This window comes from Bacillus rossius, chromosome 1 (assembly GCF_032445375.1).
Source record: "Bacillus rossius redtenbacheri isolate Brsri chromosome 1, Brsri_v3, whole genome shotgun sequence".
NCBI classification, from domain to species: domain Eukaryota; kingdom Metazoa; phylum Arthropoda; class Insecta; order Phasmatodea; family Bacillidae; genus Bacillus; species Bacillus rossius.
In genome coordinates, this window is record NC_086330.1 from 142,839,050 (window position 1) to 142,858,457 (window position 19,408).

Sequence of the window (19,408 nt, forward strand, 5' to 3'; positions counted from 1 at the left end):
CACCGAAATTCAAGTTAACGCACCATTTTAGCACCGACATGTTACTAAAAACATGAAATCAATCAGCAATTTGACCGAACTTGACTTAAATGACAAAAATTTAATGTTTTACCATGGTAAATTCTTTTAATGTAAGCTATTTAGCACGAATTTTGTACCAGAATCGCATGGGCGTAGATCCCGGGGGGGCCAGGGGGGCCCGGGCCCCCCCTGGAATTAATGGGCCCCTCCTTGGGGGGGCCCACTTCATGATTTTAAAGTTAATGTTGTACACAGCATATATCGACCATCAAAACACGAAGTGGCGTATCTGTAAAATGCCAACTTTTCAGGAGAGCAAAAATAAGAAAAGCACCTATGTTTGAAGTTCTATACCGCACAATCCCAAACTAGAAAACCCTTCATTTAATTTTTTATATATATTTAAGATGTCTGACTTGGGTTACCTATAATTACTTTATTTATTACAAATTTATATTTTAAGATTTATAATAAAATATAAAAAATGTTGTAGTTACGCCACTTCGTGTTTTGTTGTTTTCATTCATTGCAGAGTTACGCCGCGAAATAAAACATTTAAATAATGAAAAAAGTTCAAGTTTTATTACTTATAACAATACAAATCGTTTGTTAGTACAAACACTAAAGGTTATTAGGAAAGTATATCATATTAGCAGTAAATAACTCAATCACTCAGCATTAATTATTGGGCCTTCTTCACACAGTGTATTATTAAAAAAAAATTTTAATCGAGTAGCTTCACATAATATGTTATGGTTTTAAAAAAGTAGAGGTTTGAAAACTGCTTACATAAAAATTTTTACTATAGTGAAACTAACATGTATACATTGAAAAATCTACACTCTTAAACAAAAATTTCTAAACAACAAAAACTAGGCAAAATAATTATTATCAGAACTACAATATCCACTTAGTGATACTCAACTTTGTTGGTTTCATAAAATAAAAAATTTGTTTTAAAAAAAAGTAAAATAAAATAACCTGATGTCAATTTCAATAAAAACAGTACTGTTTAGCTTTAAAAACCATACAAAATGATAAAAAAACTTATCTTAACTAAATAATATTGATTGATAAAATATCAATAACAAAGAAGAAACACTAATAACGATATTCAAGTTTCATCTCTTCTAGACAACAATCTTTGAAAAGTTAATTAGGTAAGGACCTGTAATAGTTCTGAAACTCTGCAGCCCTTACAACGGGAGTAGGTCCTTCGCAAAGTGATATCAGATCCTTGAACTTTTCTTTTGTTATAGCCTGCGGTAGAACGTTGAGACGATCTAGGGGCATCTTCAGGTTCTTGTCAGCATCACGTTTTAAAGTAAATGACCTGTACGTTTCATCAAGATGGCTGTTCTTGAAAAAAACTGTTGTAGGATGGTCTTTCTTAAAAGCATACTCTACCATGTTAGGCCAATTTATGGGTTGTCCTTTTTCGTTATCCTCTCGAATGGTGAGAATGCGCAGTTCTTTGGAGAGTCTTTTAAAGTCCAAAAAGTCCCTTGTTTCCATTTGATGGACTATGTAAGGATGCGCCCTTCTGGCGAGTTTAATTATTGGTACCAGCTGGGAAGGAACAAACAGATCGCCTGCTTGATTTATGGCATGGCCAATCGCACTGTGAGCAGCATCACCTTCATTTTGACCATGGTAAGGTTCAAAAAATCTCAAACTAATTTCAGAAATGTTAGAGCTATTGAACAAAAAGTAAAGGAACATTGCAGGCAGAATACTATTTTTGTTCTGGCCAGAACAGCCATCAGCAAACAAAGTCACTTTTTTGCCTACGTTGTTTTTATCATGCTCCTTAAGCATGAGGAATATGCAAGAAGCAATTTCAGATGAACCTCTTTTACTTATTGACTCATTCCAAGTAAAACAATGACAGTCCTTGGTTCCCAAGTCGTATATTGTAAAGTTGTACACTGATAAGCGTCTTTTATAAAATACGGCGCTCTCGTTGGTTTTCGGCAAGAAGATTACTTGCTGAAGGTCAAATACTAAACAAACATTAGTTTTGTTTTCAATTGCTGCTGCTTTACACCTTTCCTTTATTGCTCTAACTTTTGTTTTTTCCGCAATGTGTTGGTCATACCTCTGTTTAATTCTGTCCTTTGTGTCTCCATCGCCTGTCTTGTAAGTCATACAGAGAGTACACATATCTTTTTTACGATGATGAAAACTTAAATTTAAACTTCTAAAAATAAGTCTGTATAACCCGATGCTGCCCTTGTTGGCGTTGGGATCTTCACTTTGGTAAAGGTTAAACATTTTTTTAATATTCAAATCATCATGTAGAAATTCTCTGGTTGTATTAGCCCTGCAGTAATGCGCTTCTACTCTTGGAAATCTGTTGATGTGATCGGTCATTCGCTTACGAATATCTGCATCTCTAGCTGCTAGGGTTTCCTGTCTTCCTCCACGCTTTTCTGGTTCTAAAACACCTGTCTCTGCTACTTTTCCAACAGCTGTTCTTGCTGTTCGTTCACTAATACTAAGAGTATTAAGAAAAAACTTTTTGCACACTGCTTCTTTTTCATTTTTTAATGTTAAAAAATACTGTTTTGACTGTGCTCTACGACTGTCGCCAACTGTAGTTTTGCGTTTTGTTGCCCCTGACACTATGTGTCTTGCAATGAACTCTCGTTGTAATTGAAGACTACCCATAGCATAGTACGACTTGAAAATATTTTGTCTGTCTTCATCTGTAAATTTACTACAAGACTTCTTGGTTTTCTCACAGAATCTACCAATGCAACGGTCTTTAATTTCTCTTGGAGCAACTAAATTGTAAGACTTTTCTTGTGTATAGCCGTGACCAGTGTTTCTCCTTTGTTTTCTTTCTTTCTGTCTATTTATTTTGTACCGTTTTTCTAAGGGAAATTCTCGTGCAGACCCTTCTGTAACAAAATCTTCTGGCTCTCTTGGCTCTTCGATGAGCGTTTCCAATTTTTCTAAATTATCTGTATGGTTTTTGCACTCATCACTTTCCTCAAAATGTCTAAAGCATAGTAACTCAAGACATCTCACACAAGCTGCAAAAATCTCTAAGTTACAACCGTTGGAAGTACATGTAGAATGCATGGGATCTGTATTATCAATATTATTCTTTTCTGCAAACTTAGGTTGGGGTTTCTTCTTTTTCTTCTTTGGAGATTTAGCAATGAATCTTTCATCGCTGCTATCAGTTAAAACAATATGGTCACATTCATTTTTTGACCAGTGGGATTTGCAAACAAGCAATCCACAACAACATGTTTGAACACCTACTAGTTTACATTTTTTTAATTCGCACAGTTCTGTAAAATCTGGATCCGCGTCGCTGTCATCGGGTTCACTACCAAAACAATTTAAGTCTACATTAGAGGCTATATCTGTATTTCCAAATGAAGTGTTGGGGTTGTGATCAGCTTCGGTATCTCTGTTATTGCTCTTAAGGCGGGAAAGAGGCACAAATTCGGCCAATGCCTGTTCGTCTTCATCAGACATGCTATCTGAATCACTGTTTTCTAACAATATTATTGTTCCAAAATAAAATGTTTTATTGTAAAGCATTTTAACTTTGGAGCCTTTTTTAAAAGCATTGCCCTTATCAACTGGAATTAAATCAGTTAATCTCACCACGTTCCGGGTGCCGTCAGTCCACTTCACTAAAGCGTCCATCTTCTTTTAGTCCACTTCTTACTTGCATGCAAACTCCAGCGTCGATCTGTAAGATACAATAAGTAATGTATTATAAATATACAAAATTAAACTTGCAATGTATGTTGTAACGTCCACTTCAAAATAGCCTAGAGTTAATTTTACCTGCAGTAATAATTCACTAATAAACAGTTTATCAAACAATGCATTTAAAGGTGAACATAAGTGTTCTTGATGTACAAATTATATGCAGACTAATTTATTAACCCTTAACCACAGACATGAGGTCCCCGGGACCACACAGCGTTCTGACGCCCTCTGCCATCAGTAACCAGTAACCTCGTGGACACATGATCTTCAGTACCTTCCTACCATTCAGTCTTCTCTCTGCCGCCGGAGCGATAAGTGGTTATCTGACACCTGACTTCACGTCTGTGTTAGTGTCAGCATTATTTGCAGCGTGGGACCTCACGCCTGTATATACGCACAAAAGTTTCACGTCTGTGGTTAAGGGTTAGTTATGGTTGTAGGCCTAATAAGTAATATTTTAACAAAATGCTTACCTGGGCTCTACATCTAAAGCATGTGTTGTGATGGACAGACGAGCAGATAGTGGTGCAGATCAGTATATAGATAGTGCGGTATTGCGGTATCAGTCTTCCTTCCGGTGTTTTCCCTCTATTCCCATCTTTGTGCAACAAAACAATTAGGTTGCATTTTCCGACCGCCCCACATGTAGTTACGCCACTTCGTGTAAAACGAGAAATAGTCAACAATTTTTTTTTTCGGAAAACACGAACAGGCGTAAGTTAACTTAAGTCAGTACGTGTTTTGCTGAATAGTCTCCAAAACACTTACGACGAAATGAAAAAGCATTATATCTTCAAAACCATTGGGAATTAAGTTACGCCACTTCGTGACATGATAGACCACGTAAAGATATGTCTGTAGCCAGTATATCTCAACATCGGCATTTTTGCAGTTACGCCACTTCGTGTTTTGATGGTCGATATATCAGATTATTATTTACAACGATGACAGACACTTTGACATGCTTTATATTCCTACCTTTGAGTTCCGTAGTTATTTTCCCCTACCCCTTCTGCGAAAGCCATGGTATGGAGTTTTCCAGTGAGAACTTTGAAACCCTTAATTCCTAGAAACCGTTCATTCCAAAGGACGAAGCTAGGGTAGGGTTCCGTTAGCATTTCCTCCCCATTGATACCCACACTACCTTGTACTCTGAAACGACAGTATTATAGGTTTCAGGTAGTCTGTTTTTATAGTGGTTTTGCTCTCGTGTGCGCCAGTCTTCTGCTTTCTTGGCAAACATCAACATGGATAATTTCGTGACGCGGAAGAAACGGAAAACAGAATCTGATTCTCACCTGGTAAGCTTGATTGTTTTATAAGTAGTGACTATTATTTAGGTAATATATTTTATTTAAGTGATTATGTAACGTTATTTTTTCCAGTAAATAAACAACTTAATACTTTAACAGTAATTATAGCAGAATTTAGTTTATTTACGAACTGAAACTTATATACCATTACTGGAATTTTTTTTAGCTCATCTCCATTCTGTAAGGCTAGCTGCTCGGTACGTTACATGTGAATATACAGGGAATAATTTTTTTCCTCGTCAATATGGAATTTAAAATCACTCCCCTTTTATTATCAAACGATAATTTTCACAATTCATGGCCGATAATCACTTTATAACATTTGTTATTTGATAACTGCAACACTGCACGAGTAAACAAAAGTAAGATTGAGAAAGAAGTATTTAAACGTTACACATCCGTATTTAAGTTAATAAGGAAGCAAACGCGTCTCTTTAATAACTAATCAAGCGGTATATTTTAACTAAATAATATTCACTGCCAAAATACTGATTATACTAAAAATAAGCCGAGAAATGTATGTGGTTCAATTAGCTGTAGGATAAATTTCATAGTTCTATCTAAAGAGATTTTTCATTTGTGTCATTAAGTTTTTTTTCTTTTTTACCTGGTTGATGCCTTTACTAAATAACAGAGTCTTTAAGGGTTTTAATATGATTCGATCGTTCATTTGGTGTTGATCCGTTTATTAGCTTTGGAGCTTTGGATTTTTAGGGCGCATCAAAAACTGTGAACAAAGAATTTCACGAACAGCATTTGAATCGCAGTAATTATGTGATGTGGCATAAAAAACCCGACAAAGTGCGAGTCGAACTCGCGCACGAAGGGTTCCGTACCATTATCTATAAAAACGGCAAAAAAAAATCATGTCTGTTGTATGGGATTGGGAGCCCCTCTTAAATATTTATTTTATTCTGTTTTAGAATTTCTTGTTATAGCGGCAACAGAAATACATCATTTGTGAAATTTTATTCTGTTTTCACGTTTGTTGTATGGGAGCCCCCTTAAAAATTTGTTTTATTTTAATTTAATCATTTATTTTAAAGTGAATATATAACTAAATATTCTGTGAATATTTCAAGCGTATACCTGTTGCCGTTTTCAATATCAAGCAAAAACGAACAAAAAAATCACGTTGGTTGCATGGGAGCCTCCTTAAATATTTATTTTACTATGTTTTTAGTATTTGTGTCTAACTATCACGGTTCATGAGATACAGCCTGGTGGCAGACGGACAGACAGACGGACGGACAGCGTTATATTCACGTATATTATTTTAATATATTTTTTCATGGATATTTTATGTATTTAGGTTAGCAAATTATTCAAACATGTTTGAGAAATCATTTCTTATAGTCATTAATTAATAATTACTAAAACTATGTTGCTCTGCTTTATTGTTAATATCACTTACGTAAAAATAAAGTGTATAACATACGAGCTTATCATCTAGAGAAGACTTGTTTCGGTTGACCTCTAGCGCAAAATTCTTAAACCACAGAATTCACGGGCCCCCCCTGGAAATCCTACAGATTTGCGCCCATGCCAGAATGTATGACCTTAATGGAATGACAAAAAAAAAAAAATGGTTTAATATTGCATCGCTTACATTAGTAAGACTTTTTACATAAATGATGGCATATGTTTTAAACACACAACAATTTTCTGATTTATTTTTATTTTTCTGAGTAGTTCTGTTATAGACATGCTTATTACTAATGATTTAACTAAGTGCAGCAGGTGTCAGTAAAAACAAAATATTCTTGGCAAAATTAGAATCAAGAAATAGTTTAGTTTCGTATTTGATTATTTACACTTTTTTAAAAATAAATATGGACCATATATCTATATAAATAAAAATGTAAATGTTCGTTCTAAATCTTAAAACCCCAAAAGTTACTTCACGTAGTTGTCACTGTTTATATACAGACGTCATATGTTGCTTTGTAAACGAAAGTTGGGAAATGGGCACCACCGCTATACTGCTTTCGAGTAATGTGAAGGTTGAGGTAGGTTACACGACATAGACTGTATTGAGAATGCAGTTAAATACACATACCAAAATCCGTACTTTTAGAAAATATTCTTTTGGGAACCAGTTGCCGATAAATAGTTTGCAATACTGCAAGAACGATATTGTGATTTTGTACAACACATGGCTATGATTATTTTTGCATGTATTACTTATGTTTTTCGAGATAATACTGAGTATTTTTTTTACGAAAATTGGAGCATACTTAACCACGTCAAAGACAATCTAGTATTTAGAAATTTGACTATATTTTGATTCATTATGCTTATTTATATTCGCAGTTAACACTGGAAAGCTATTCAGGGAACGGTTTAAATATAACTTTGAATAACTACTGTAGGTACTGGGACAATAAGAGTCTGGGTAAGAATCCTAACCCAGTATTACTGCGAACACTATTTTGTAGCGTTACTGTTGTTTTCATGTAAATGTACCAATTTACAAATATCTGTAATTTTACATGAATATTTCTGTTCCATTTACAAAAAAATTGACAATGTAGACTGTTTTCCATCGAGACCTACCATTACATTTTTGGGAACTGTTCCATTAAGTTTTAGAGAAAGGATATGGTTCGTGGACGAGTGCATAGGTACCGACGAAGAAGCGGTAAGGCACGGGTCCGCACAGTTGATTCTGTGTACGAGGAAAACTCTGCACTCACCCCTTCCTCGTCCATTCGTCATTCGCAACTTTCGCAATGGGGGGAAGGCATCGGCCAGCGGCACTTTCACCTGCTCTGGCAGTCGACGGGAACTTTCACCCGTGGGGGCAGCGCTCCGATTTCTCTTTGATCAGCGCGCGTCCGTCTGCCCCCCTCCTCCTGCCCACGGCCGCGGGTCACACACGGGGCATCGCCGGGGGAAGGGTTCTCGAGGGCGGGGCTCAAGCTGGGTCCACTGTCGACAAACCTCAGCTAGTGCGTAGCAGGCCACACTACCTGTGCGAGATTGGTTCACGTTTTAAATATTACTGTTGATTTCAGCCAATGAAATCTCGCGATGTATCCGTCATCTGTCGGTAGTATTAGTAAATAACTGTATTAACTACCACGACCTCTGACCAGCAATTCGTGAACAGTTTTCCAACATAGATTAATCTTGTTTATGTAATATTTTTAGTTTGCTATTCTACTAACGAAACAGTTTTATTGTTTATTTACATTAGTTGCTGGTGACTTTTATAATTAATAACAATAATTAATTTTTACAGCAGAAAGTACGTACACCTGAGCATTGTAATATCTCGATAATTTCTGCCACAATATTAATAATAATTACAAACAGTTATCTAGTTCGGCTTCCTACTCTACTCTCATTGGTTGTTGCGCCATGCGTCTGTAACAGAAATAATATATGCTCATTTCCTTTCTGTGCGCACGATCTCTCTCCCATGCGCACGACCATCCTATGCGCTATTGTGAATTAGTAGGTTCGAAAACATGGCGATCAAATCTTGTGCACATGACCTACTGTTACTGTTATTTTTTCAATTTCGCACCAGCTTTATAAAGGGACGGAAAACAGCCCCCATCCCTCTATCCATCCTGCTGCGTAGTTCCCCGCTTCCACTTCCGGGTGGAAAGTGTTGGGAGTGTTGCGTAATGAAGCAGTCCCAGGTATGCCACAGGGCTATCATCACCGCCACATCAGACCCAAGGGCTGAATACCCGTATCTGGCATTGAACCCCAGAGCCCGGGTTTAGGAGTACCAGGCAGCGGAGAGATGCCCATAACCTTATTTTTTTATTTTTTTTTTTACGTATAATGTTCAGGTTTTGAGGGGTTGTTTATCAAGTGAGAGTTAGAGCTGAGAAGCTTTATCGCAATTAATTAATTTCCAATTTGGTCTTGAGTGAACTTTTAAGTTTATGAGACGTATGGTAGTTACAGTTGGAAGTGCTGTGGATGTGTCGGCCACAGCCAATCAGCGGAAACCTGCAAATTTATTATAAATGTTGGTACGTCTGGACGTCCTAGGTCACTGGATCACGATCTGTCTTGACACGCCCTGAATGACTGTTAAGTAGGGGCGTGGATTTTTCGCGAAACGATTTCGAGACTTGCCGAGAATTAAAACAATGTAGCATCGTCTTCTGTTTCGTGAATGGTTGAGTTTCTTTCAGGTACATGTTTACTGTTAACACGCGAATCTCAGCCATTCAGTGTGGAAGCGAATGCGTCCTGATTGGCCTGGTCGAATAAGGCTTCTCTTGCAGAAGGCCACTGGCTGGCGCGGGCATAGTCTAATGTGCGTTCGGATTTCTTCGCATAAAATACATTACTATAAACACACTACCATATAATAAATAAAGGTATGCACACTACGGCATGTCTTTGTTGACAATTTTTTTTATAATCGATCATGCTCCAGCTATCAGACAGTCTGCTCATGACGAAGTTGGAGCAGTCATTCCATTTTGTCGCCTCGTGTCCGGTCGTGATAGCTTTATGGCGTCGTGCCGCGTCTGTTTCTGTGCACTGCTTGTGTGTAAATACACGAGAGTCAACTGCTATCAGAAAATAATATGTCGCCACGTGTCGTGTCGTGCCGTGCCTCTTTCTGCGTCCTTGAGTTAGTTTATGAACCCAGCCTCAAGGCTCAGACCTTGTTCTTGTTTAGGCAGTCCTGCGACGGGGCGTGCGGCAAACTGTGTTGTCGCCCGTGCAGTTGCGGGCATCGTGGTCCGACTGCCAGGATCCGGGCTTCGAACCACGGGGTCCGCGGACAGCCGCCCACTGCCTCTAGTGTTGACGTCTGTGTTCTTGAGGCGGTGCTTCCAGCGCGGTGTCTTCTCTGAACTGGCGCGCAGTCTTCTCGTCGTGCACAGAGCAACTGTGACATTTGAGTGGTGGCCATGACATTATGTGGCGGAGAAATGAACATAAATGTGTAATAAAAGTCCCTTAAGTACTTTCAAGATCCTGTATTGGATGTTTCATGCTTAAACATTATTCTGATAACACTCCTTTCAGCCTTTTTAACTCTTCTAAAAATCCATTTTAAAAGTGAAGCATGGAAACAGAACTTCTCATCTGCCCCCAGCGCAACTTAAATGCTTCTCGTGAACATACACTCTGATATCGTGAGCAGTTTTCAAATGGCGTGGTTTTTACTGAAGGTGTGCACAATGTATGTTCACCAGGGTAGGAGACTTTTTATGATTCTGGTGAATTACGTTAGAATAATGACAATAACAATTTTTTCAGAGTTTAAATAAAGCTGACTGGTGCGCGGTCGGGACTGTGCTGAGATAAATTTTAAAATGACGCGGAGTGAAAATATTATGATTGAGATTTTGAAACACGGGTTCCAGTCCCTCATCTACCTTCCCCTCGCAGCCCATTAACAACCGAGCACGTTCACGTCAGAAGCTACTAAACGTCATTTATATTCTGTGCGTGGAGCTAGAACTGTCAGGAGATGGCATGTCGTGGCGTAGTTGGAGTCACTTTCTTCATCATACATCGCCGTATTGCAACAACAAAATATTGAGGAAATGATAGCGATTAGTAAGAATGGTTTAGAATTTCCGTCGTTAAACACAGTCACTGCCATCAGATGGAGTCCTTTGAAACTTTTACACAATGCAAACACTACAATGTTTCGGGTGTCCCGCTTACATGGCGCGGAAAATTAGCTGGAAATACAAATAAAGAAATGTATGGAATTTTCAACGGAGAATTCACCTCAAATAAACGAAGAGATCTTCGTAGTTTCAGACAACTGGTTCTTCGTAGATACCACTCCGTTTTTCATGTACCTAACTGTGTGTTTCGTCATAAACAGAGTAAACGCGTACGTGGAAGAAATAAGTGTGTTTTTGCGTAAATGTTTTTAAATATATCCCAAGATTATTCTTGTGGGTTCATTTTCGAAGTCAATGAACTTTTCACCCGTAAATTTACGAATATAACTATACATTCAAGAAGATCCCTGGCTATTTTGTAATAAGTGTTCTTCTTAAATTTAAGGTGGGAATTTTTAACAGTGCATAAAGTGGTTTTAGGCTGTATCCATGTAGTAATTCATGCTCGGCCACACCATGATTCTGTTGCATTTGTTATTATTTTGACCGCGTATTCGAAGTCTGTTGCTAGGTTACGCAGCTTGTACGTCCATTGTTCGGTTTTCGGTCACAAGCAGAAAAAAAAAGGTGGGGGTTAAGGATAAACTGGCTGGTGTTTGCGTCCGTGATCGCTGTGGTGGGGCGAGGCACTGTGTGCGCGAGAGCTTTCGGCCGGGGTCGGCAAATCATCTCCAGCTGTCCGTGGGCCGTTACACCCCTCCTCACAGTGCACACTGTGCGGCGTAGAAATCGTTCCGTTCCTATCGATCAGTGCACACCATGCGTGTGCAAGATTGATTGAACGCCTGGCTACCGTCGTTTGGTTTGATAATTTTTTTTTTTTTAATGTCTTGGACGTACAGGATGTTTGCGAATTGTTGCCGAACATACATTTGATGTGTGGTAGAGAATACCAAAACAAGCTGTTTTTATTAATGGATCTATGCCTGGAATCACAACCCTCCAAAGTTACAGGTGCATACAGTAACGTGCATTAGGCAGGACTGAGATGGGCGCGTGAGACGCGTGATCGCAGAAAATGTTTGAAAATCTCTTTGTGCGTGATCTGTCTCACGTCGAGTTGTCATGTCATTTTCTTGTCGTTACTATTATTTGAAGGATTTTCTTGTAGATTTATTCCTATGCTTCCTTTTGGATTTCTTGTTGGATCACAAATTTTTTCACCGGGTATTTAATGAACGTTATCTTGCAGCCGTAAAAAAGTCACGCAAGAGTTAATAATTATGTACCTCGGAGGCATAAGACACTATGTCAACTTTTGGGAAAATAACCATAAACTTGACCATCGTTTGACGTTATATCTAGTGGCATACAACACAAATATCTACGATATCTAAAAAAATTCACATATTTTTGGTTAGAAAATAGTTGGATAAATAAGTGAGGCAATATCAAAAATTCTTTAAACTGTTTTCTTGAATAGTATGTTTTTTGTAACGTAGTGTCTTACGCGTGCGAGGTACAGATTGATGAAAACATGCGTGACTTTTTACAGCTGTAAGATGATATTTGAGACGAAACGTGAAATGCAAGAAAGGTATAGGAATACATTCACACGAAAAGCCCTGAAATGTTAGCAACGGGAAGAAAATTAAATAATGAACCCGGGGAGTACGGTCTCGTAGCTGAGAATCCCGCTTTGTAATGACCCTGGGCGCGACATCTTGAGTTCGCACGTCGGAGAGGTGGGACAACGAGATGGTAATAAGAAAAAGAGAGAGAGAAAGACAAAGAAAAGAACAGAATATGCGAAGCAGGGGACCCCGACGCGACGGCCGTTATCATCATGAAGCGTCTGGTAGCCTTTGAAATATTCACCAGCCTGGAGTAGCTGTTTGGGTCCAAGAGTGTTGCAAAGACGGTGGTATGGCGCCCCAGGGGGATGAGGGGCGGGGGAGGGGTGATGCCGCGACACGTCCGTGTGCATCGTAGCCGCAATGGAGCAGCCTCGCCCCTCCCCCCTACTGCTCCTCCCAGCGCGACGTCACATGGGAGAGCGTCGCGGCGCTAACTAGCCCGTGAGTTAGAGCATAGAGCAGCCTTCCCGCCTGCTTGTGTTCCGTTCGCTGCACGAAGGAAAACGATGACGCATCCGCGCGAGCTTGTTCCGTTGTTGTATTTTGTGCGCACTAGGTGACGGTATTTTAACAGGTCCGTATACCTGGGCACACACAAGATAAAAAACACTCAGCATCAGGATACCACAGGTCCAGGAGAACATTGGATGCAGCTTGGGGTTACACACGGCCTAATATATACTGCAACATCTTGATGTGCATTGGTGACGGTATTGCTGCCACAGTCCAAAGTTTCTGTATTTACATTTTTTGTTCGAACTCCCGGATGTCTCATAAAAAAACTCTAACGAACATTTGCATTAACAGCAACATTTTGGCTACTGACTTTTGCTGAATCTACTTTTAAAGCATTGCTACTGCTCTGATCACATGTTTTTTTTTTTTTTTATCTATTTGACCCGCCGCTTATTTTTCCTCATAACATCTCACCAAAATGTACCGAAGAGAAGGCCCGCTCTCGTTCTTCTTCAAATGCGAAGTAGCGCGGTGACAGTGTGCATGCTCAGAAAATCGGTCGTTCATCGTTCCCTCCCTACAATCCAGATATTCCCCCACCCCCACCAAACCCTCCCGCCAGTCACCAGCGTCGGTGAGCGCCCCCTGCTTGAACAATAATTATTGTCTTTGACTGGCTGTGTTGCCACGTGCATGCTTCTTAACTACCTCCCTCTGTCTGCCGCAATTTCCCACACTTTCGAAACTATGCTGTGCACATCTTCCCTCCTCCCGTGTCCTGATGTCCGTCCAGCTGTACAGCTTGTTAAAACATTTCTAGCATCAGCTAGAAAAATCTTTTAGCAACCTAGTGCTGAAATATGTTTTGTAAAATAAGCGTATAGGTATATTGCGATTAATTTAAATATTTTTTAATTGTTGAAGGTTATTATTCTGATGATTAAATATTCTGGCAAGGGTTTTATTTAACCCCCTCCCACCCTTACGTAGGTCACTGACTATACGTTTTTATTATTTTTTAAATTTTTTATGTATATATATTTTTCTTTTACTGATTATGTGCACATGTTATATTAATTATAAACAATTACTTTACATGTATTGAATGCACGGACCAGAATTTAAAAAATAATACTAAAAATTACAGTAAAATCGCTATGTAGGTATAGCTAGTGAGATAAAGTGACCAGAAATCATCTTTAAGCTGCCATTTAGCTGCGTTGCAGTATTCGTGATAAGCTGTATAAAATGAACAAAATGTAACAGCTTTATGTTCAGATCGGGGGCATTTCCCTCAAAAACCAGGTTGGCTCATAGTACCATGAGGCGCGCCCTATTGTTGCTGGGGATTAGCCCGCTATGTTATCATCCTCCCCTCACACTCCCATGCTGGCGCGGCCTTCTGCCGGTAATGAGCCGGCGACCGCTACAAGTACTGACAGTCGTGGGCCGCCCTCTGTGATAAACTATTCATGCCGCGTTACGGAACAGCTAAGTGCGGCGATAATCTCTCCTTAAGAGCCGGCCTGCTTCGTGGCGTCGTAGTTTGCGCGGTTCCGCCCCTCCTTCACCCCCTTTCCTATAGCCTTTCTATCCCTTGCACACAGGAGGTTTTGGCCGACTTCAGTTTTTGAGGGGATCGCTCTATTGAGAAACCCATGTGCATATTTATCATTGATTCCCCCCCCCCCCCCTCAAAAATATTATTGGTTGTAAACTAGGTCATTGCCTATTTTTAGAGTCTACAGAACGTATTTAAAGAAATTTTCACTATTTGGTTAATTTTTTTTTTTTTTTTACTTATTTGCGAGTTAGCCTACGTTTCAATGTTATTTTTGAATTTTATGTGGTTTATGTGGCGGACCATTTTCGTGTGCATGCTTGGCTGCCACGCACGTAAGAACTGAACCTTTGCACACTGGTTGTTGTTATACGTCTTCTCCGAGGTGTTTGCAAGCACGGGCGGGGGATATATCCTTCCACCCCTCCTCCCCCGAAATCATAAAAATTTATTTATATATATATATGTATATATATATATATATATATATATATATATATCTTTCCCACCAAACAAATGGAAATAATTTGAACGCAAATAGCTAAATGTAGTTCTATTGCGCCCCGTCCCCTCCAAAAAAATTATATTCTTTATGCTCTCTTTCGTCAGCTCAAAATGGCGCCGTAGGCAGCTTTACTGCTGCCATCTCTGTTATTGACAAGTAACTTGACAGTTAAAATATGATTCACATTTTCACGATTCAAGGGCTAATTTTGTGTTTCAAATTTATATAAACGTAAAATGTTAGTTTCGAATAGTGTTAAAAGGTTTCAGAATAATGTTTATTATGTGCAAATTTTGTGTTTCAAATTTATATAAACGTAAAATTTTAGTTTCGAATAGTGTTAAGAGGTTTCAGAATAATGTTTATTATGTGCGATTGACGTATCCGCTTCGTCACACCTAATAGAACGGTGTTGCCATGAAAGTGCAAGTGAAACAAACATGGCGTCAAATATCAATTTAGTCATATCACTCTTTATCACTCCTTTTCCTACACATTCCGTGAGTCTATTATTTAGTAGCGTCTGCCCATGTCTTCAATGGAGTCTATAAATTAATGGGTTAAGATAGCTAAAATATGATACATTGGAAATGTCTTTAAAAATTGTGACCATTCTAATGACCATTCGCACTAGATCCAACCTTAGAGTTGAGAGCTAAGAGTTGCGATTTAGGAGTTGCAAAAGCACGTAAAAAGTATGCGAAAAATATGCAGAAGTCTCAGAAAGTATCAACACGTTTACAAAAGTATTAGAAAAAATAGAAAATCATGTGCTATTGCTGCCATCTGCCAAAGACTGTATAGATGTTTCAATAAAAAACATTTTAAAAAGTTATATTACTCTATGCGCGTTATGAAAAAATGATAATTAATTTTTACGATGCGCGCGCACCATGCAACGAAATTTTCACAAAATGAAAGTAAAAAAATCTACATACAAATAAAAATTATATATGTGCTTTTAAATAATATATTTTAGTGATTAATATTGAATACTGGTCCATGTAATATTAAACATTTAATTATTGTGTGAATATAGTGATGAGAATTGTGTTTATAAACTTTGTCAATTGTATTTTCAAGTGTATTAAATAAATGAGGTTATGTTCACATATGTATAATTTATTTGTATTACCTATAAATCATCACATTAATATTTAATAAATAATTAAAATTAATATATTGGAACAAACATTTAGCATATATATTGGTTTTTATTATTAACTACAATTCATCTCGATTTATTACTAAATTAGACAATTAATTTCATACTCATGTTTATATTAATATTGAATAGTGAGTATTTATTTAAATTCTTTAATTTTATTGAATGTATACTTTACCAACCGTATTTACAATATAACTGCAGTAATTTTATTTCTTTAATTATATTCATGCAAATTTAAAGTTAGTTTTTTTAATACTCCCAATACCTAAGTATAATTTCAAACGCGCGTACATAAGTACACGCAGCCATTTCTTTAAATCCATTGCCATGGAGCAATATTCGTTACATAAGTTACACACGTTAGCTCCGCTACCCAGTGATTCTGATATAACACTGTTCAAAGAAAAATTGCAGCTGGCGCAGAGGGCGCAGATGTTACCTGCAGCGCGAGAGTTGACCGAGGAAGCGGCGGTGTGTTGCAGCGTGAAGAGGGACCAGCCGTTCTCGTTCCAGCTGGGAGTGGGGCAGGTGATCAAGGGCTGGGACCAGGGCCTGCTGGACATGTGCGTGGGCGAGAAGCGCAAGCTCACCATCCCGCCGGAGCTGGGCTACGGCGACAGGGGCGCCGGCAGCGTCATCCCCGGAGGTTGGTGGCGACTCTTTCCCTCGGTACTTTTCATAAGGGATCGTCCATTAATCACGTGAGGCTCGAAAAGGGGGGGGGGGGGGGGGTCGGTAAAAATCACGAAATATCACAAGGGGGGAGGGGGGGGTGTGTGTGTGTGTAGAGAGATATCACGTGTATTTATTTTTTCGCCCGATTTCTACTAAACCATTGAATATATATAATGTATAGAAGTCGCGAGCCCAGGTTAAATTTTCTGTCCGGTTTCTCAGAAGAATTGTTGTAGTTCCAAGCTCCACCGCTGCGATCGCTTTCATCGCTGGGTATCGGCCGTATACGCCCCTGGTGGTATTTGGCAGAACTTGGTTAACCAGCCCAGTCGTGACATCATCCTTCACACTCCCCCCCCCCCCCCCCACACACACCCAACCTTTCGAAAATCCAAGACCAACGATTCAAATTACCCGGCAGGTCTTATCAGAATCTTTAGGCGACCTTGAAGAGGAGCTTCCTTTACCGTCGTTTGAGAATGATGAAATCCCAAAAGAAGCTAGCCACGGAAATCACTGAATGATGGGATTCTGTACCCGAGTGAAGTGAAAATTAGCTATTAAAACTTTGTATTGGGCCAATAGTCAGTGTCCCGTTCAAAATATGGTTTTATTTTAAAAGTAAAATACTTATTTTAACTATATTTCGCGTTTGTACAAATTTACTTTTAGATATTGGCAAGGAAAATCAGCATACCTTAAACAACCTTCTCTTATTCAACGTTATCTATTAAGTAGTAAAAGGGGTAGATATTATTAAAAAAAAAAAAAAAAAAAAAAAAAACGGAACTCAATAAATAAGTATTGGCAAGATATATATAAATTCAATAATAAAATATGCATATTAAAATTTTTTGTATTTAACTTTTTTCGGTAATAAAAATTCAGGATGATTTTGGTTTAATTGGTTTACGTATATTGCAATATTTTCTCAATCACATAGAAAATGGAAAAGAGTACATCAGTGAAAATTCAAAAATTTAGTTTAAGTAATACTAGCCATTCCAAAAAATCAACATGCGAGATAAGAAATTTGGTAACTGCTCTACATTTCAAATAAAAATGCATTGGTTTCATGAATACTGAAATGTATGCGTAATAAGGCATATTATGTTATTATCCTAAGCATGACTATAACTAAAAAAATTACAGTAATTTAAAACGATGGCAGTCTTAACATACAATAAGTGCGCGAGTCTTAGTTTATATTTTAATTGGCTTCTTCGTCAGATGGAAAAGAGTTAAGATTTCATCAAGGAAAAATATATTCTCAAAGTCACTAAACCGGGAGATAGAAAATAAGGTAGGTACTTAATTTTAAATAAAAGTTAAAATAGGCTTACGCTAAACCAATTAAAAATAAGTCGTAAAAATATTTTTATTTATTAAATATGTTCTATACTTGACAGTTCTTTGTGTATAATTCTTCAAAAATCTTTGGAATTTAATACATACTTTTCTTAAAATGGTAGAATATCAGCAATACCCGGAAATTACGTGAGCAAAGCCACGGGTTATTAGATATACTTTTACTATAAAATAAAAACAACTATACATTTGTAGTTCACGAATGTGATATTTTGTTTATTGCTTCACAACATTCATTTGCCAGTCTCAAATTTCATCGTACCACTTGTCAGAAATGTCACCAAAAATAAGAGATTTTTTTTGACGAATTTCAATTACGAGGAAACCTTTCGCAAGATTTTTTTCTTCGCAGTAGTCACTGGGACACCATTAATTTAAATCCACTAAGATAATAAAATTGTATGTATAATGATTTGTTTTTGTATATTTATATAACTTCCCAACCAATTTTTAATGATTTTCATGTGAGTAAAAACTTGTTAAGCAATTTAATTAAGTGTGTCATAATTCTTCTGATTAGATGGAAATATTAACTTTTCATCCGTGATATACGATGATAAAATATATTTATTATTGCAAAATAATATTCACTGTTCAAATGCAAATTTAAATAGATTATTCATACATGTTTCCTGCTAATTAATGGTTTAACATAATAATTTTTAGTATAAAATCCTTTTTCTTTTGTGTTAAAATAGGTTGCTAAAATGAGGAATTATAAATATATCACTTACTAAGTCCGTTTACAGATTTACACAAAACAGCAATGTAGATAATCTTTTTTGGTAGTTTCTAATTTTCTGCCCTGAATAACATGAATTTGGTTGAATTCATACCAAAGTGAATTTTTTCAACAACTTAAATTGATGTCATAAATAAATATTTATTTTATAATAAAAATCCACAAACTGTTTTTAAAATATAATATTTTTCACGCCAGATGAAATAATAAACAAAAAATAGCTCTTTTATGTTGTCTGTGTTTAAATAATTGTATTATATTTCATGGAAATAATATTTACCTTTCGGTTATTAAAAGAAAATACATTTGTATTCAAAATACTTGCGCATCGTTTTTACGAGCATAACTTGTGTATCTAACCTCAAAGCAAGGAATATAAAGAGTGGCAACTCAATGCTATAACAAAAACTCTTATTTTCTTTAGAGATCAGGAAATGTGCGTTATTTATAAGCAACTTAACATAGTAAATCGTTAACTTTTCAGATCTATGTTGGCAAAATTGATTTTTTTAGTGGTCATTCGTTACTGGGAATATTCACCATATAACGTTTAAGATTATTTATTTTGAATTACGAAACAACCAAAACATTATGTAAAAATGCTTCATCTTATGTTAAAAAAAATTATAAACTGCATAGCCACAAAGTATGACATCATACCATTAG

The 19,408-nt window shown here is 37.4% G+C and overlaps 1 protein-coding gene across 1 annotated transcript in view; it reads left to right on the forward strand.

The window, feature by feature from the left end:
- The window catches only part of LOC134546239 (peptidyl-prolyl cis-trans isomerase FKBP14), a 113,962-nt gene that overhangs the window by 73,576 nt on the left and 20,978 nt on the right, over positions 1–19,408 (forward strand). The window contains exon 2 of the mRNA XM_063388921.1: positions 16,440–16,603. Coding sequence (XP_063244991.1) covers positions 16,440–16,603 — 164 coding nt within the window. The remainder of the gene's footprint in view (positions 1–16,439; positions 16,604–19,408) is intronic.